The sequence below is a fragment of the Coregonus clupeaformis genome, chromosome 8, assembly GCF_020615455.1.
Source record: "Coregonus clupeaformis isolate EN_2021a chromosome 8, ASM2061545v1, whole genome shotgun sequence".
NCBI classification, from domain to species: Eukaryota; Metazoa; Chordata; class Actinopteri; order Salmoniformes; family Salmonidae; genus Coregonus; species Coregonus clupeaformis.
The window spans coordinates 15,746,088-15,766,552 of record NC_059199.1 but is presented as its reverse complement, the minus strand read 5'-3'; the positions used below and the strand labels follow the sequence as shown (position 1 = coordinate 15,766,552).

Here is a 20,465-nt window from a genome sequence, read left to right as displayed (position 1 = left end):
GTTGGGTGATTAGACCTGGCTTGCAGTTGGCGTTCCAATTCATCCCAAAGGTATTTGATGGGATTCAGGTCAGCGCTCTGTGCAGGCCAGTCAAGTTTTTTTACAGTCCTCTGTAGCTCAATTGGTAGAGCATGGCGCTTGTAACGCCAGGATAGTGGGTTCGATCCCCGGGACCACCCATACGTAAAAATGTATGCACACATGACTGTAAGTCTCTTTGGATAAAAGCGTCTGCTAAATGGCATATTATTATTATTATTATTAAACAAGATTGATGGGAAGTATTTCACGGTTATTGCTTCATGGGAGCATACACAACTTGTCTCAGAAACGTCTCCACCGTGCCCACTCCCTCTTCCACGCTATGATTTGTTTATTGAGAAGCTCAGTGCAGCATAATTTTGTGTGTCCATGTTCAGATTCAAAAATAAAGAAAGAGAGATAGGTACTTCATCCACAATTACTAAATTAGAGGGAATTCTTAAGTTTGCTGAACAGAAAACCCTACACATTCATTTATAATAACTGTACCTACATTTGGTGCCCCGTGTGAGGAGAATACATACTTTTCAGAATTTGTCAAAAATAAATATAAATAAAAATCAGGTCTTAGAATGTCTTACCCTCAATGTCCATCCTGGTTCCGTTCACTTGAGTTGATTCATTGGCTAAAGAGAACCAAACAACATTTAGACATTCTGATGGAAGAAAATCTGAAATTCAAATTGGAAACATAGTTTGCTACTAAACTTTCTGTTTCTACACTGACCTTGAATCATCTCCAAAATACTATTCATTATACCAGAGTATTCCACAATGATACGATCCAACATCAGAATGGGCAACATTCCATAGGGTCAAATTAAAACTCGAATCATCCTTTGCAGCTCAAAACAAGACGTATTTGCGAAATCTCCCTGGAATTGCATTTTTTCATAGTAGATTGTTATATGGGTACAAGCCCATGTCCCGGTGTGTTTTAGCCATATACAGGGTAACACTGAGTCTACAGTGGAGAAACACTCCAGAGTCACAGATCCCCCTAGGAGCATCACTTCTGTCAGCACAGGCTGAGATACATTGGGATGCATGGTACCATCTGGAACACACAGGACAGAGGACATAGTTGGAGATGGAAATATTTGCTAATGGTGTAAATCATTCAGAGGTAAAGGGCTCATGTTTGGCTAATTGATGTAGACGTAAATTAATCAATTCACAATTTGCATAAGCGTTTCAGTAAAGCCATGTCAATAAGTTGAACCAAGGTAGAGGACAATGGCAGTTATATTACCGTAAATAACTACTGAAACACAGGAAAAATGGACACAGCAGTTTAAATATCTACATACAATACTTACAAGTGAGATGCACAATCACCGTACAGATGAATAGCGGGGTCATCTTGCAGTCCGTCCTGAGTGGTTACTCTCCCCCTCCCTAAACCAAATGGACTGGTGCAGTGCTGTGATCAGTAGGCTTCTTCCCTGACAGTTACAGAGAAAGGCAGAAATGAACCTTTTTTCTATGATTGGTGGGAGATACATCAAATCACACCCTTCCTGGTAGGTGTGTGAACCGACACTGCACTTCTTACAAAGAGAGCATTTCTTGTAAATCATATACAGTGGGGAAAAAAGTATTTAGTCAGCCACCAATTGTGCAAGTTCTCCCACTTAAAAAGATGAGAGAGGCCTGTAATTTTCATCATAGGTACACATCAACTATGACAGACAAAATGAGAAAAAAAAATCCAGAAAATCACATTGTAGGATTTTTAATGAATGTATTTGCAAATTATGGTGGAAAATAAGTATTTGGTCACCTACAAACAAGCAAGATTTCTGCCTCTCACAGACCTGTAACTTATTCTTTAAGAGGCTCCTCTGTCCTCCACTCGTTACCTGTATTAATGGCACCTGTTTGAACTTGTTATCAGTATAAAAGACACCTGTCCACAACCTCAAACAGTCACACTCCAAACTCCACTATGGCCAAGACCAAAGAGCTGTCAAAGGACACCAGAAACAAAATTGTAGACCTGCACCAGGCTGGGAAGACTGAATCTGCAATAGGTAAGCAGCTTGGTTTGAAGAAATCAACTGTGGGAGCAATTATTAGGAAAATGGAAGACATACAAGACCACTGATAATCTCCCTCGATCTGGGGCTCCACGCAAGATCTCACCCCGTAGGGGTCAAAATGATCACAAGAACGGTGAGCAAAAATCCCAGAACCACACGGGGGGACCTAGTGAATGACCTGCAGAGAGCTGGGACCAAAGTAACAAAGCCTACCATCAGTAACACATTACGCCACCAGGGACTCAAATCCTGCAGTGCCAGACGTGTCCCCCTGCTTAAGCCAGTACATGTCCAGGCCCGTCTGAAGTTTGCTAGAGTGCATTTGGATGAATGTCATATGGTCAGATGAAACCAAAATATAACTTTTTGGTAAAAACTCAACTCGTCGTGTTTGGAGGACAAAGAATGCTGAGTTGCATCCAAAGAACACCACACCTACTGTGAAGCATGGGGGTGGAAACATCATGCTTTGGGGCTGTTTTTCTGCAAAGGGACCAGGACGACTGATCAGTGTAAAGGAAAGAATGAATGGGGCCATGTATCGTGAGATTTTGAGTGAAAACCTCCTTCCATCAGCAAGGGCATTGAAGATGAAACGTGGCTGGGTCTTTCAGCATGACAATGATCCCAAACACACTGCCCGGGCAACGAAGGAAGCATTTCAAGGTCCTGGAGTGGCCTAGCCAGTCTCCAGATCTCAACCCCATAGAAAATCTTTGGAGGGAGTTGAAAGTCCGTGTTGCCCAGCGACAGCCCCAAAACATCACTGCTCTAGAGGAGATCTGCATGGAGGAATGGGCCAAAATACCAGCAACAGTGTGTGAAAACCTCGTGAAGACTTACAGAAAACGTTTGACCTGTGTCATTGCCAACAAAGGGTATATAACAAAGTATTGAGAAACTTTTGTTATTGACCAAATACTTATTTTCCACCATAATTTGCAAATAAATTCATTAAAGATCCTACAATGTGATTTGCTGGATTTTTTTTCTCATTTTGTCTGTCATAGTTGACGTGTACCTATGATGAAAATTACAGGCCTCTCTCATCTTTTTAAGTGGGAGAACTTGCACAATTGGTGGCTGACTAAATACTTTTTTTCCCCCACTGTACATGTCTATCTATTCGGTATGTGGAGTCAGAGAGATTCTCATGGTGTGCGAGAACAAGGTATCTCCTGAAAAATGTGTTTGTATATCAACGAGACTAAACATGGTTAAATAAAGGTGAAATAAAAAGGCACCTCTTCTTTGATAAGAAATAGATGTGTGTTGGTGTTTCTCCATTTCTAATGGTGTGATGGAGCCTGACACATATTCAGCTAAACTGCTATTCCTTTAATGACATTGTATATTTGTATATGTGGTAGCAGAGATGTACTGTAGACAGAGAATAGAGATGTACGGAGTGTATCAATTAATGGTTTATTATGTTAAAAACACAGTCATAGAGCAAAAATGGGATTGTCTATCAGATAATTTCTTACAATAAAAAGCTGTAAAAAGTTATGGCTATTTAAGGCATTATAGGATAATTATATAAATCTAGCATATGGACTATGTTAAAATAACAGTTTCTTTGTTGCATTGTAAATTCCATACCAATTTCAGATACTAAAAGTTTCATTAGGCTACAAATAGTTAAATGGTTCTTCTTGGAGTCTTTGTGACAGTGGTGATACCTCTCACTGCTGCTGAAGGTATCTGACCTCAGAGTACACTGCATCCTCTCTGCTGGTCTTCTCTCTTGCTCTTCTAGAGGAGGAAGAGTTCTTCTTGGGGGTGAAACTCACAGCTGCATAGTTCAACACATCACTGTCTTGATTCTGAGGGGGGTGGAGCCATGAGAAAATAAATTATGATGATAGCATGATCTATTACATAATGTTTCAATTCTCCTGTAGAAGAAAACACTCTACAAAAGACAGGACTGTTCAGACTGTACACACACTACAATGACCTGACAGTCAGTGGAAGAGTGACAGGCAGAAGTTCCATGGAAAAATTAACAATGATCACAAAGATCAGTAGGCTACATCTAGAACAGTGACCTATTGCTTCCAAGAAAGCTTCATAACATAAAAAGCACAAATAAGCTGAATATAAGCTGTAAGGAAAATTAAATGGCAGTTTCTTGAAAATATACTGTATTTATAAATGTTGACAAATGTACCTGATTGCCCTGGGATGTTGGGACATCTGTCCTCCCTTCAAAGAGATTGAAATAGAGGGAGGCCAGCTATTATTTTTATGACAATCTATCTCTTTTTAACCTCATGTAGTTAATTAACAATGCTTTGGTTATTTAACTGACATTTACAGAATGTACATTGCATAGAGATGCATGAAACATTAGATACATAAGCATAACATTAGATACATTGGATACATTAGATATACAGTAATACCTCTGCTATCTCTGTTACGAGTCTTGCACAGCACCCAGACAAGTAGAAGGGTCACTATCCCCAGAACGATGTTGGAGACGACCAAGGCCAGAACAGTAGGACTCTGATCAAATGGAGGATCATGCTCTGGAACTGTGGAAAGGGTATCAGGGAATTCATATTGTATTCATGAGTGGTTAGGAAGATCATCAAACAGTAAAATATGGCATCAAAAGCTAATGGTGTTATTATAAAGCTTGTTGAGAAAAAAGGATATGATCATTTGGAGGTAGGCCGTTTGCACGAATATACGGTATTGTTGGGGACATTAACAGATTAAGTGGGTTTTACCTTGAATGTCCAGCTTGGTCCCGTTCCCAAACAGTATCTCCCCACATGAGGCCACAGCACAGTAGTAAGTCCCAGCATCAGAGAGGCTGAGGTTCCTCTTGGGGAGGTTGTAGACACAGCTCTGTGTAGGAGACCCAGCCTCAGGGCTCTTCACACACTGATCACTTCTGTCTCCATGGGTGTAAATGATTCCTGGAAGGGATTCTCCTGAGCCATGTCTGAACCAATAGACACTGTGTTCTCCTGCACAGGTCTCAGTGTGTATTGTACAGTTCAGAGTCACAGAGTCTCCTGGGAGGACTGACTCAGACACAGGCTGCTGGAGCACAGACATGCTGTAGGACCCTGATCCTGACAAGAAGTTCAATAAACCCAGTGAATCTATAGAATATTACTGTAGAATGTTTTCAAACTCAACATTTCATCATATTAGATAATACCTCATATTTACACTTCATATCTGTAAATTCAGTTTTTCAAAAACGTACCTTTTACTATGAGAATGGCTCCTTCTCCAAACTCCACCTTGTTGCCATAAGCACTTCCACAGTAGTATGTGCCTGAATCAGAGAGCTGCATGTCTGAGATCCTTAGGTGATTCTTTTGTTGGCCATTTTCCACTGAGAAGCGAGGGTTATCCTTAAACTCATGGTAAAATGTTGTGTTCCTGTCAAACTTATAGACGGTTGATAAGAGTTGAAGCTTATCTCTCAAGGGTTGCTTGTACCAGGAGAAATGCATGGCCATGTCGCCTTCATAGAAGCAGTGCACAATCACGGCGTCTCCAACGTTGGCTGATATGAGTCCACTGTCCTGAAGTATGGATGAGGACTCAGTACCAGCTACCACATGTATTAAAGAACATGAACAATACAACATATTTGCTGTTACATACCCCAAATACAACTTAGAATATTCAAAGTGTCTGTAAAGTATTACATGTGATATCTCATGCATCCAAATCAAGGGCGGACATCACATAAGCAGAGAAACATAAAAGTTGGACTTACCCATCTCTACAAGAAGTGGAAATATCAGAAACAGTGTGATCCTCTTTGAAGATGTCATCCTCCTCACAACCTGTCTTGAGTGGAAAAAGTTAACCTATATAGACAACACTTCAACAATGGAGTTACAGATGATTGGTCGAACTGGACGCTTCATTTTTTTTGACGCCATATTCCCTTACGACAATCTTCTTCACATTGTACAGAGTCACAGAGTCTCGTGGTTGGACTGAATCAGACACACAAACATTTTATTATAGCTATATTCTTATCCTTATATATTTAGTACAAATTTAGTAATAATCATTCAAGTTTGGCATCCCTTATTCTTTATCACTACAGCTACTGTTGTCTACGTCAAGACACTCATAGTTGTGAACTTGTTGGGAACGTGCATGCAATGACACTGTCATCCACTAGGGCTTCTATCACCACACAGTCACTTCACCTCACTAAAAAACATCTACGGAAAAAAAAATCTAATTCAGGACTTACACTCGATTGGATTGGATGGATAGAATCCCTTCCCATGATTTTGTTATTGAGGAGGCAGATTCCTCTAGGCCTATAGGTGATGATAATACTTCACAGTTAACACTGTGTTGTTTTTGACTAAGAACTACAGATCTAGGTCAAATGATTTAATAAATAGCTCATTGTGTTTTTTCACAGATTTCAGTAGACTATGTATAGATAAGCTGCCTCATCAAAAGAGTTGGTTTACTGTTGTTAAAATGGTCAACTTGAAGAGCAAGTAGTATAGCCTACGGTATGAGAGAGAGCTAAGAGTTCTGAGACATCCGTCTGAAAACCACAGAGAGAGAGAGAGAGAGAGAGAGAGAGAGAGAGAGAGAGAGAGAGAGAGAGAGAGAGAGAGAGAGAGCAGAGGGTCCTGTGTACAAAGCCAGCAGGCCCTAACAAAGCAGATACATCCTCATCTTGTGTTCTTCACAGACCGCAGAGTAACTGTAAATAGGTTGCTGTGTGTTTGAGGGCGTGTTAGTGACATGAGAAGAGAAAAAACGGTTTAACACTACAAATTAAAGCTGCAATATGTAACTTTTTGGGCGACCTGACCAATAGAAATGTGAGTTATAGATGTGTCATTCTCAATTAATGCAAGTCTAAGAAGCAGTAGTTCTGTTCTAAGTGCGCTATTTCTATGCTTCTAGTTCTTAAAGCAACAATGTATAACTTTTTGTGCGACCCGACCAAATTCACATAGAAATGTGAGTTATAGATCTTTCATTCTCATTGAAAGCAAGACTAAGAAGCGGTAGATCTGTTCTATTGGCTCTATTTCTCAGCTTTCCGTTATTAAGTTTAGTTTTTGCATCTTTTACTTTCGGTTTTGTACACCAGTTTTAAACAGCTGAAAATACAATATTTGTGGTTATTGAAAATATGTTTCAAATGATTCTGTACACTATGCATTGCTTGTTTTGTCACATAAACTGGAATTAGGCGAACTATTAGATTTTTAGCAACCAGGAAATGGCCTAGCGATTTCTGCATATTTCACCTTTAAAGATGCCTGATGTTGGCCTAAATAAATACATTCAACTTCCTTTGTCTTGACTGCTGCTTAATGCTTTATTGATCTCATCACAAGCAAGTCCATTTCAAATTAGTTTGGCAGAGAAGCAAGGCACTTAATTCAAGTAGCTACAGTAATTATTAGTTACAGTAATACAGCTAAACATTTTAATAAAGTGAGAGTTAATAAAAAGCTAATTCATTGGACTGTTTCATTCATCCAGTTCTACTGTCTGATCCCAGCATACACTGTCTGTTCCTCCATTTGGCTTCTCTGTCTTCCAGACCTGTTCTTCTTGTTTCTCAGATTCAGAGCTACGTAATGGAGATTGTCTGCATCTTGGGCCTGTGAGAAACAATTATAATGGGGGGAGGGGGAAGTATTACAATATGTTATTTTTCAAAATGAACATTTTCAAACATATTTTTGCGGTAATATAAAATGTAAGGAATTCTACTTACCCCTGCATCCGTACAAGAGACTGCTGGACATGTAGTCAGAGAGAGGCGTCCTGAAAAGAAACACCCCAAAGAAACACCCCAAAGATAAAGATACAACCCCTTCTTCCACTACAGATACATCCAGAGATGGTAATATTGCCCTATGGCCTGTGGAGATTAAAACATTGATAGAAGACACTCAGAACAGCAAGTAAATGTATGTTCTACACAGTAGATTAGTAAAATATATAAAAAGATGCAAGCATTATCACCTACTTTGAATGTCCAGCTTGGTCCCGTTCCCAAACAGTATCTCCCCACATGAGGCCACAGCACAGTAGTAAGTCCCAGCATCAGAGAGGTTGAGGTTCCTCTTGGGGAGGTTGTAGACACAGCTCTGTGTAGGAGACCCAGCATCAGGGCTCTTCTCACACTGATCACTCCTGTCTCCATGGGTGTAAATGATTCCTGGATGGGATTCTTCTGAGCCATGTCTGAACCAATAGACACTGTGTTGTCCTACACAGGTCTCAATGTGTATTGTACAGTTCAGAGTCACAGAGTCTCCTGGCTGGACTGACTCAAACACAGGCTGCTGGAGCACAGACATGTTTCTGGACCCTGATCCTGACAAGAGGGTTTATAAGTCAGTAAATCTGTTCCCTATGTGGTGTCCCAACTTAACAATGTTGAAATCATACACAGTAATATCTGATGATGCAAATACAGCATAATTAAGCCATTGTATCCAAAACGTAATGTGGAAAAAGCCCTCAAGATTATAGTTGCAGAACATTAGTTACTATTTCCTTTCATTCTAAATTAAGATGTTGTACCTTTCACAATCAGAATGGCTCCTTCTCCAAACTCCACCTGGTTGGCATAAGAGTTCCCACAGTAATATGTGGCTGAATCAGAGAGCTGAACGTCTGAGATCTTTAGGTGATTCATTCTTTCACCGCTTTGCACTGAGAAGCGAGGGTTACTCTTAAATTAATGGTAAAATGTTGCATTCTTGTTATACTTGTAAAAGGTTGATACGATTTGAGGATTGTCACCCATTGTTTGCTTGTACCACATAAAGTACAGTGCCAGGTTGCCATAGAAGCATTGCAAAGTCACTGTCTCTCCAACATTGGCTGTAACAAGATGAATTTCAGAGGATTGTGCAGCAGCTAGAATACACACAGAGACATCATCCATTACTTACACAAGTCCTTTATATACAAAAAATATAAATCTATGAATTGCATCAATATAGTAACTTAGCGTACATCCCTTAAGCAGAGAAATATAAAAGTTGGACTTACCCATCTCTACAAGAAGTGCCAGTAACAGACACAGTGTGATCATCTTTGAAGATGTCCTCTTCACAACCTGTGTCTTGAGTGGAAAAAGTCCTCCATGTAGACAACACTTCAACTATGGTGTTATTGGTGATTGGTCGAACTGGACGCGTCATTTTTGTTAACACCTTATTCAGCCCACCATGGTCTTCGTAACTGAAAATCACTCATATAATGCATGCAAAGTCAACCAATGCTTACTGTATAGGATATTTTGTAGAGGGTGGATGAAGCATACACACTTTGTGGTGTCTAGATGATAATTGATTATTTTTTAAACATTGTATAGTTTTCTTTTTAGGTACCAGCTGAATCAAAGATGTCCAATACTCAGGCATGGCGTAAAGAGAATATATGAATATCCTTCAGTAAAGTGGGTTAAAACTATAATGTTATCTGGTAAGTATGCAGTACATTTTCAAGCATACATTACACATACATGTACCTGTATGCTCTTGGTGTCAAACTCAGTTGTGTGCCTTAGATAAATGTACCTCCACCCCATGCAACTGTTACAGACAGTACTCCTGATGACCTATAGGAGGATGTCATACATAGAACATATCCTGATATGTGGGGTGAACAGGGGTGGAGCATTACTGTGAGGGTATGTGGGGGAAACACCTACAGAATGAAAGTCAGTCTTATCCCTGTCATTCATGTACTAACTCAAGTGTAGGCTACTAGTTGAGCGTTTAGTAGGGGTGTACCTCGGGGGGCAGGCCTCTTGGCTGTAGCCTAGCATACATTGATACAAGTTCTACTTTAAACTCTGTAAACAAATTATTGTAGTTTGAACTAATTAAACCTATGATCTTGTGACAAGATACAGGCTACATGGCATACAGTATATAAGTGGACTGCGTTGCTAATTGTCTTGGTTGTGAACAACAATGAAAGAATGAGAGAAAACAGAGTGACACCACATAGACATCCTGCTGAAAACCACATAGAGACACAGGGTATGTAAAAGCCCAGCAGGCCTGTCCAAAGCGTAGAGACGGCCTTGTTTTGTGCTCACAGCAGACCACAGTGTGGAGGTACCTGTGAACATCTCACTGTGCGGGTGCAAGCATGGGTGGGTTTAGCATTTATCAGTAGGTTGTGTCTGCAGAAGCCATCTGCACACATTCATACAGACATACTCTATGTACAGAACACAAGAGAAGGAACAAGTCTATTTTAGTCAGGAGCAGTTGTCTAAATTGATATTTATTGATGCTAAAAGAAGCAACATATACAGAGATTTCAGGAGAGCAATTTTATCAACTGACATACAACTTTTTATACAAGGTCACAGGCCATTCATTTAAAAAATGCAATAGGAAACAACTCAGTAATCTCAATAAATACTCATTCCCAAAACATAGTGATGATATTTCCAACATTTACTGCAAAACCAAAGTCTATCGAAATATGTATTAGATGTATCTGTTTCCTGGTGGTATAGATGATGATGAAGATGGTCAGACAGCAGAGGAGAACTCCAGTTCTTATGATGGAGAGAAGGACAAGGATTCTCATCTGTGGATGATCAGAGTGACCACACTCAACATCTAGGTTGGTCCCGTTCCCAAACAGTATCTCCCCACATGAGGCCACAGCACAGTGCTAAGTCCCAGCATCAGAGAGGCTGAGGATCTTCTTGGGGAGGTTGTAGACGAAGATCTGTGTAGGAGATCCAGACTCAGAGCTCTTCTCACGCTGATCACGCCTGTCTCCATGGGTGTAAATGATTCCTGGACGGGATTCTCCTGAGCCATGTCTGAACCAATAGACACTGTGTTCTCCTACACAGGTCTCAGTGTGTATTGTACAGTTTAGAGTCACAGAGTCTCCTGGCTGGACTGACTCAGACAAAGGCTACTGTGCAACAGACATGCTGTTGGACTCTAAATCTGAAAAGAGTGACATATTAAGATCATGTTGTATCAATTGTTTTGGCCTGCTAGATTTATTTATCGACAATTTCTTACATATTTAGAATTTCTTGGATGCAAAATGAAAATCCCCCCCAAAAAAGCTAAGTCAGGTTACCTTTACAATCAAAACAGCCCCTTCTCCAAATTTGACTTTGCCCACTTCAATAGCACCGCAGTAGTATGTAGCTGAGTCCCCTAACTGGGTCTTGGAGATGTTCAGGTTAAAGCTGTCAACTCCTCTCTTCACACTCAGACCTTTAGTCCCAGTGATGTCCTTGGTAAAGTTATATATCTTACCAATTTGTTTGAGAATTATAAATATTATAAACAGTGACACCATCTTTGAATATACCGTCTTGGGTGGAGAAAGTCTACCCATGTGTATAACACACTTCAACAATGGGCTAATGGGTGATTGGTTGAACTGGACTCAATCTTCTTTGTTAACGCCTGATTCAGACGACCATGGTCTTGTGGTCTATTGCACCCTACAGAGTCACACAGTCTACTGGCTGGACTCACTGAGACACAGGATGCTGTAGAATGTAAGTAACTGTCTTGAAGGTTTTACTTGTTTGGTGGTTTGTGGTTTTCTCACCTCTCTGGAGAACCCTGGGTCAAAATAGTAGACTATTAGTTTTCTCACCTCTCTGGAGAACACTGGGTCAAAATAGTAGACTATTAGTTTTCTCACCTCTCTGGAGAACACTGGGTCAAAATAGTAGACTATTAGTTTCCTCACCTCTCTGGAGAACCCTGGGTCAAAATAGTAGACTATTAGTTTTCTCACCTCTCTGGAGAACACTGGGTCAAAAGAGTAGACTATTTGTTTCCTCATACTTACTTTAGTTACACTTGATTTATCTTGCCTCCATTGCAGAAGACCAGCAAAACCAAGTGTACCTAAATTATTTGAAAGAAAATTATTATTATTTTGAACAGGTCATTCAGTGGTTACAGTACTCCAGATGACCCATAGGAAGGTTGTTATACATTGAACATGTCTTGTCTTGCAGTTAAGAGCATTGGGACAGTAACCGAAAGGTCGCTGGTTCGAATCCCCGAGCCGACTAGGTGAAAAATCAATGGATGTGGCCTTGCGCAAGGCACTTAACCCTACTTGCTCCGGTAAGTTGCTCTGGATAAGAGCATCTTCTAAATGACTAACATGTAAATGTATAAGGGTGAAAAGGAGTAGAGCTGTGGAAGTGTATATGGGATAAACAACGATCGAATGAAAGAAGTAAATTGTATGTCGGTCTCATTCCCTATCATTCACATAAACATGCACTAACTGAAGTGTAACACCTGCGACTGCATGACTGATTGGACACCCCAGCCTGTTCAACCTCTCTTTCATAACGTCTGAGATCCCCAGAGATTGGAAAGCTGCCGCGGTCATCCCCCTCTTCAAAGGGGGTGACACTCTAGATCCAAACTGTTACAGACCTATATCCATCCTGCCCTGCCTTTCAAACGTTTTTGAAAGCAAAGTTAACAAACAGATCCCCGTCCATTTCGAATCACACCGTACCTTCTCCGCTATGCAATCCGGTTTCCGAGCTGGTCATGGGTGCACCTCAGCCACGCTCAAGGTCCTAAACGATATTATAACCGCAATCGATAATAGACAGTACTGTGCAGACGTCTTCATCGACCTGGTCAAGGCTTTTGACTCTGTCAACCACCGCATTCTTATTGGCAGACTAAATAGCCTTGGTTTCTCAAATGACTGCCTCGCCTGGTTCACCAACTACTTCTCAGATAGAGTTAAATGTGTCAAATCGGAGGGCCTGTTGTCTGGACCTATGACAGTCTCTATGGGGGTGCCACAGGGTTAAATTCTCGGGCCGACTCTTTTCTCTGTGTATATCAATGATGTCGCTCTTGCTGCTGGTGATTCTCAGATCCACCTCTACGCATACGACACCATTTTGTATACATCTGGCCCATCATTGGACACTGTGTTAACAAACCTCCAAACGAGATTCAATGCCATACAACACTCCTTCCGTAGTCTCCAACTGCTCTTAAACACAAGTAAAACTAAATGCATGCTCTTCAATCGAACGCTGCTGGCACCCGCCCACCCGACTAGAATCACTACTCTCGACGGGTCTGACCTAGAGTATGTGGACAACTACAAATACCTAGGTGTCTGGTTAGACTGTAAACTCTCCTTCCAGACTCATATTAAGCATATCCAATCCAAAGTTAAATCTAGAATTGGCTTCCCATTTCGCAACAAAGCCTCCTTCACTCATGCTGCCAAACATGCCCTCGTAAAACTGACTATCCTGCCGATCCTTGACTTCGGCAATGTCATTTACAAAATAGCCTCCAACACTCTACTCAGCAAATTGGATGTATTCTATCACAGTGCCATCCGTTTTGTCTCCAAAGCCCCATACACTACCCACCACTGTGACCTGTACACTCTTGTTGGCTGGTCCTCACTACATATTCGTCGCCAAACCGACTGGCTCCAAGCCATCTATAAATCACTGATAGGCAAATCCCCACCTTATCTTAGCTCATTGGTCACCATAGCAACGCCCACCCGTAGTATGTGCTCCAGCAGGTATATCTCACTGGTCATCCCCAAAGCCAACACCTCCTTTGGCCGCCATTCTTTCCAGTTCTCTGCTGCCAATGACTGGAACGAACTGCAAAAATCTCTGAAGCTGGAGACTCTTATCTCCCTCACTAACTTTAAGCATCAGTTGTCAGAGCACCTTACCGATCACTGCACCTGTACACAGCCCATCTGAAATTAGCCCACCCAACTACCTCATCCCCATATTGTTATTTATTTTGCTCATTTGCACCCCAGTATCTCTATTCGCACATCACCTCTTGCACATCTATCATTCCAGTGTTAATACTAATTGTAATTATTTTGCACTATGGCCTATTTATTGCCTTACCTCCATAACTTGCTACATTTGCACACACTGTATATATATTTTCTGTTGTATTTTTGACTTTATGTGTTGTTTTACCCCTTTATGTGTTGTTTTATATGTAACTCTGTGTTGTTGTTTTTATCGCACTGCTTTGCTTTATCTTGGCCAGGTTGCAGTTGTAAATGAGAACTTGTTCTCAACTGGTTTACCTGGTTAAATAAAGGTGAAATAAATAAAAATAAATAAAAACATAACCAATACACATGACACACTTTATCCACTCTGCATCACTCTCTGGTTAGTGAGGTTCTCATAGGAGGCAATCTATCAGAAGGAGGATCCTCCTCTATTGGTCTCTATTGGAACCCTGCAGTAGTCCTAGAACACTTGTCTGATTGAGAATATACTAGTTCTCCCATGACATCATCATAAAATGGCCCCTCCCCCTGAGCCCATAGATATAGAATAGATGGTTCTGTATTACGCAACATAAGATGCTTAACTCGGAGAGATCACATGGAGTTCATTAGCAGTTCTTTGTGGTTTGTAACTGATTTCAGATAACTATGTACATCCGAGTAAGTTGATAAAGAACCGGTTTGCTGTGACTGCTAGCTTTCAGTAGGAAAATGAACAACATTAACAAATGTGAAAACAACAGACTGACACCAGATAGACATCCTGCTGAAAACCACAGAGACACAGAGAGCAGATAGGAGGGTCCTGTGTGTGCAATTCCAGCAGGCCTGACCAACGCCTAGATATGGCCTTGTACTTAGAGCAGACCGCAAGTACCTGTGAACTTGTTAGCTGTGTGTTGGTGGATGTGAGAGTCATGTTATCAACACATCTAAAAGAAGGTCAAGACATTTCAGAGGAGATATGACTTGAAAAAAAGGTTTACTTATGCAAAGACTATCTGGAACTCAATGACAAAACTACACACTCAAACACATGAGTCATTGTCTTCATCATACAGATCACTCTACTACCTGTTTCATTTTGAATGATTGTTGCTCCTTGTTACTAAGTTACACTTTATTATAACTATGTTGAGGTTAGTAGTAATGATCCAGTGATGATGACTGCCTGGCTTTTTAGGTGGTTTCTACTTAAAGCAACTGGAAATTATTTCTAACATGTTATAGATGTGTAATAAGCATTTAATAACTATATTACCTTGTTATAGATTCTTCATAGCCACACATTGTCTTTTTTTGGCATTTGTTTGACTGCTATTTCGGCTAGACACATGAACTATCACAGGAAGGCAAGTTGTCTATGATACTTCATCAAATTAGTGAACATTTTGAACATTTTGACAACTACAAGTTGCTGCCAAATCTACTGTTGAGGCAGTTATGGGGACTTCCATGTACACTGCTGCTCCCTGTTGAAAGACAAATGGATTGCAGTCCTGCAAGGTGCACTTATACATATTCACATTTTGTCAATAGTTTGTGAAAACTGCTCAGTTACTATGTGAACATTGTCATATTGAAAATCAGTCATTCAACCATATCAATTCTGTTCAAAGTATATTCAGATAAGAAGTTTATTTTTAGTTCAGTCTTTTCTTATGGAGAGAGAGAGAGTTGTGCTCTCAGTGACATGGATGTTTGTGGTTTTGATGGTGTGTGAAAAGAGAGTGTGGTGAGGACTGACGGTCATTGCTGGGGGTTAGAGTTGAGTTTACGTGAGTGGAAAATCTATTTAGGGAAGTCAGAACACCACAGAGAGCTGTGAAACAGGATACAGCTAAAATAAGACACCTTGACAGGCTAAAACACCAGCAATAGATACATATTTACAGTTATTATGCAGCCAACCATCTTCTTTACATTGAGCATAGGCTTGATATGGTTGTTGCACAGTGAATATGTGGGTGAAAGTGTTGTAGAAATGTAAGGATAAAAATATGAATGAAAATCAAACAATACCTGTATATGAAAGCATTTGAATGTTTTATTTGTTCCAAATTGAACAAAAATATCAATGTAAAAAGGAGGTTTACAAAATACAAGTAATTGTATTTTACAATGAAAAAGCCACAGTCATACATACATACATTGTAGAGAACACAGAATCAATGCAAGTTATTAAAGAGGAAAAGTTGACATTTCAGTCCATGTTTTGGCGTCTCACCCCAGAGTACACAGTGTCTCTCTCCATGTCTCTCCTCTGTCTCCCGGCCTTTGGTTTCTTGTGGATGACGTTCAGAGCGGCGTAATGGAGAGTATCAGGCTCTTGATCCTGAGAGGAATAGCAAAAATGTCAATCCAAATATTTGGTATCAGACTAAATATTGCGGTATTGTGAAACAATCCTTCTAATAAAACACATATTTTCATATTTTGATTGAAGGAAAAATACATTGATTCAGCAACAGCTAAAAAAGTGTTAGGTCAGGTTACCTGGTTATGATGACTGGGGACTGCAGGAGCACTTGGCTGAGGTTGCGTTCCTTTTAATAAAACACATTAATCAATATAATAATCATCACCAATCAATGGAGAGCCTTTATGACCAATTTTAACCAAAACATGTCAAATAATGTAACTGCACCAACAATTGATAAGCATACTGTATCTTGCACAATAATATTGCTTACCTGTGCACTTGCTCATCTTGTACAGAACGCAAGTAAGGACAATGATGAGGATGACACACAGACCCAACGCTACGCCCAGGAAGGACATGAACAGAAGATGGTCCTCCTTACAACCATCTGTGAAATATCAAATAGGGATAGAGACACTGAGACACTGAAGGATAAAGCCATGACAACGTTTAAGACACCAACAAGACTCGGCCTGATCTGAGAGTCATACTTTCTTCTCTCAGATACAAAGATATCTGAATGATAAAGAAAAACAAAAGTATATGAATGATACCTTGCCTGCAACCTAAATAACATTGATTATATAGATTATAATATAACAGAATGTCAGAAGTATCACTTACGGTCAATGTTCAGCTTGGTCCCGTTCCCAAACAGTATCTCCCCACATGAGGCCACAGCACAGTAGTAAGTCCCAGCATCAGAGAGGCTGAGGTTCCTCTTGGGGAGGTTGTAGACACAGCTCTGTGTAGGAGACCCAGCATTAGGGAACTTCTCACACTGATCAAGACTGTTTCCATGGGTGTAAATGATTCCTGGACGGGATTCCCCTGAGCCATGTCTGAACCAATAGACACTGTGTTCTCCTACACAGGTCTCAGTGTGTATTGTACAGTTCAGAGTCACAGAGTCTCCTGGCTGGACTGACTCAGACACAGGCTGCTGGAGCACAGACATGCTGTTGGACTCTGAGTCTGAAGAGAGTGAGTAACTAAAGTAAGACTAAGTGGGTGAAAAACATGAAAAGCCATGTAATCATCACTAGCATTTGATGAAGCAGTTGAACGAACATATCAACATACAGGGCCACACAATTTGAAATTGAAGAAAGACATTGTGTTACCTTTGACAATTAAAACAGTTCCCTTTCCAAATGTAACCTCATAGATGGCTGTAATGGAACAATAGTATGTAGCTGAGTCCCCTGGCTCTGTCTTGGATATGGTCAAGTTACAGCTGTAGACTCCTCTCCTCACACCCAAACGTTTGGTCTCAGTAAAGTCCTTGATAAAGTTGTTGGAATAATAACTGTCTTGGCCAACATAAAGAGATGATGCCATGCGGAGGGGTTTCTGTCCAAAACTCTGCTTGAACCAATCAAACCTGGTCACTGACACGTTGGGACAAAAGCAAGTGAGAGTCACAGTGCCTCCCAGCTCAGTAACCATCACATGGTCTGGTTGGATTACGTTTGGTTTGGTAAAAGCACAAACTGTCAAAGCAAACAAACAAAATGGATCAAAGACAAAGACATGGATAAACCATTTCTACACATTACACACAGAATATCCCACTTCACTTATCATATTCAAACTACATACTACAAATTATTAAAAAGGAATTCAATTAAAATGTCTTACACTCACCCATGTTGATGTAAAACAAAAACACTTCTCTATTCATCATTGTAACATTAGTCCCTTCTGCACTGTATAGTGTGTGGGTCTGACAGTGGAACACTTTATATGCACCTTATATATGATGCCACTTTACATGTAGCCGTCATACAGTAGGAGGGAACACTAAAACAAGATTTTATTGGCTGAATACAATCTTAGAAGTGTGTCCTCTAGCTTACCATAGTTTGAGCTTCCCGGGAACGACTTTTTAAGAAGGCATTATAAAGCAATTCAGAGTCACTGGATCAAGACAATCAAATATTGGCTTGATACGTCTGTTTATTTTTTGAGAGAAATGAAACATTTACTGAAATGATTTCTCTTTTGATGTTTGGACAGGAAACAGTGAATGATCTCTAGTGCTGTTAACACTAACAACCCCAACCCAGCCCAGCCCAAGGGTTAAAGTAATCCATAATGTAAATTCACCCACCACTGCATAAAAGCTGCATTTCTGGCTCTTGGTTTTCATCATAAGCCTCCAACATTAATACTAATATTAGTTTTAACAGCAATACCTTTGAATAATATGTGTTTTTGTTCGACTAATTTTAAACCTTTGTTCAATCTTTATCTGCACTTTGTCCTCTTGTTGAACGCTTTAGGGTTCTTCAACGTTTTCAACTCGAGACCCAACTGAGAAATTGACTCTCCTCCCGTGACCAAAATCGACCCCCAATGACCCAAAGTAAGAAGAACTAGTGTGTGATTATAGATGTATTCTCATAACTTTGGACCCATAGTTTAAGAAACCCTGCACAGTTTAGGGTTTGTAAAATGCATTTAGCTTGTTGTTTGTGTTCTTGACATTATTTGCACATCTAACTGAAGGGCAGGGGTATGGTGTTTACCGTCCAGATGAACAGTTGAAGAGAGGTGTGAATAGAACCCCCTCCCCCCCATGCCCTCACCCAGGCATTTACTCTTACACACAAATATTTTGCCCATATTATCTGTTGGCAGGTGGACTGGAAATCTGGTGAGAAATACTGAGAGAGAGAGAGAGCGAGAGAGCGAGAGAGCGAGAGAGAGAGAGAGAGAGAGAGAGAGAGAGAGAGAGAGAGAGAGAGAGAGAGAGAGAGAGAGAGAGAGAGAGAGAGAGAGCATAAGGTACATTTCATCCCCCAGTGTTAGTCTATGAGAGACCCAGTGATGTTCACCTCAGCAGGTTTCACTCTACACTTAGCTGATCCTTCCTGTCACTCACACCACAGGAAGTGATGCATAACCTCACTCACTCCTCCTCTACCTCAGACCCCAATCATATTCTCCTTCTCGGAATAGGGGGCTTTGATCAGTGCAAAGCCAAGATAGGAAATACTAAGGGGCGTATAACATCATTACAAAGGCTATTTTGATTTATCTCTTTATTTGTCTTTAGAAGTGATCAATACAATGCAATTGTCTACTGCTGGGTACTTTGCCCCTCAGGGTCATCCTATAAAACATTTACCAAATCACTAACACACACAACATAGATCTAAGCTAAGAGAGGCCAAAAGAGGCAACTACTCCTCTGAGGCCATTAAACAGTTGTGTTTTGACTTCTAACTCCTCCTCTCTAACCACACCCTGTACCACTGAGCTGTGTGGCCTAACTGAGAGCTACAGTGGCCCTGCTGTACAACTCAAAAACACTACAGAGATATTTACTGATTGACATTTCAATACATTTAATTTAACTACACATACAATAGAGCTAGATTTAAACTTGTATTCAAAGATATGGCCAACCAATTTTCCACCTCTTCCATCCTCCTCCACTTTGTCATCTTAAAGCGGCATACACTACATGGGGGTCCAGCTCCTTCTCTCTTCTACATCTTCCTCTTCTTGGAGGTGAAATTCAGGGCAGCATAATTCAATTCATCTGGATCTTGGTTCTGTAGATTTGCAAACACCATGACAAAGACCAAAGTTGTAATTTTCACAGTTTCTGAATTGCTTATATTTCAGTATTTAATGATACAGTATTTACCTGATCATTTTGTGGTTGTCTTTGAGAATCAGGTCCTGAATATGATATAAAAGAGAGACGAGAGAATGGATTAACGGATCATTCCATTCTAGTGTACACACTGACTCTTCTGATCATCATTGTACAGTATGTCATGGGAAAAACATCCACATTTGAAGTGTAGTTCACAGGTCCCATATTATCATGAAATGGGCTCCTACCTGTGTTGTGTGTTTTTGCCTCTCGTATGATCTTGAGGACCAGGATGAGGATGACTATCAGTAGAACATCAGTCACAACACCCAGGATCACAACCAGGGGAGGAGGTACATGGTTCCATCATCATCCTCTCCTGCTAGACTGATAGTTCCATTACTATGTCCTATTAGATGACATGTTATTAAATCACTTGGTGAACCTTTAATGACAGACCTCAACATTTTGCATATTTGTTTATTATTATTATTATGTTTTATCTACATGAGAAAGAAAGACAAATTCACTCTCT

The 20,465-nt window shown here is 40.4% G+C and overlaps 2 protein-coding genes, 1 long non-coding RNA gene and 1 pseudogene across 3 annotated transcripts; all 4 read right to left on the bottom strand.

The window, feature by feature from the left end:
* Positions 1-3,668: 3,668 nt before the first annotated feature.
* Positions 3,669-5,890, bottom strand: LOC123491505. Its single transcript, XM_045222329.1, has 6 exons — positions 5,833-5,890; positions 5,311-5,673; positions 4,823-5,173; positions 4,493-4,624; positions 4,258-4,292; positions 3,669-3,910 (listed from the first exon to the last, which is right to left on the bottom strand). The coding sequence occupies exons 1-6, from the start codon at positions 5,888-5,890 to the stop codon at positions 3,770-3,772; spliced, it is 1,080 nt and encodes a 359-aa protein (XP_045078264.1). The 3' UTR covers positions 3,669-3,769.
* Positions 5,891-7,591: 1,701 nt separating this feature from the next.
* Positions 7,592-9,120, bottom strand: LOC123491439 (annotated as a pseudogene).
* Positions 9,121-16,101: 6,981 nt separating this feature from the next.
* On the bottom strand, positions 16,102-17,971 carry LOC123491438. Its single transcript, XM_045222219.1, has 6 exons — positions 17,968-17,971; positions 17,445-17,813; positions 16,945-17,295; positions 16,592-16,708; positions 16,395-16,444; positions 16,102-16,233 (listed from the first exon to the last, which is right to left on the bottom strand). Exons 1-6 carry the CDS (start codon positions 17,969-17,971, stop codon positions 16,102-16,104), a joined length of 1,023 nt encoding a protein of 340 aa, XP_045078154.1.
* A 1,850-nt stretch (positions 17,972-19,821) lies between these two features.
* On the bottom strand, positions 19,822-20,264 carry LOC123491361. Its single transcript, XR_006661297.1, has 3 exons — positions 20,179-20,264; positions 19,979-20,013; positions 19,822-19,883 (listed from the first exon to the last, which is right to left on the bottom strand). It is a non-coding gene; the product is annotated as an uncharacterized LOC123491361 (long non-coding RNA).
* Between the last annotated feature and the right edge of the window lie 201 nt (positions 20,265-20,465).

Bases quoted from the DNA above. Each gene is read 5' to 3' on its own strand.
- LOC123491505 (XM_045222329.1), bottom strand. From the start codon at position 5,890: ATGACATCTTCAAAGAGGATCACACTGTTTCTGATATTTCCACTTCTT. The intron at 5,674-5,832 runs GTAAGTCCAACT...GTTCTTTAATAC, and splicing joins TCCACTTCTTGTAGAGATGG to ATGTGGTAGCTGGTACTGAG. The intron at 5,174-5,310 runs GTACGTTTTTGA...ACTTCTTGTCAG, and splicing joins AGCCATTCTCATAGTAAAAG to GATCAGGGTCCTACAGCATG.
- LOC123491438 (XM_045222219.1), bottom strand. The intron at 16,709-16,944 runs GTAAGTGATACT...GATATTTCACAG, and splicing joins GACCAAGCTGAACATTGACC to ATGGTTGTAAGGAGGACCAT. The intron at 16,234-16,394 runs GTAACCTGACCT...TATTCCTCTCAG, and splicing joins TCCCCAGTCATCATAACCAG to GATCAAGAGCCTGATACTCT.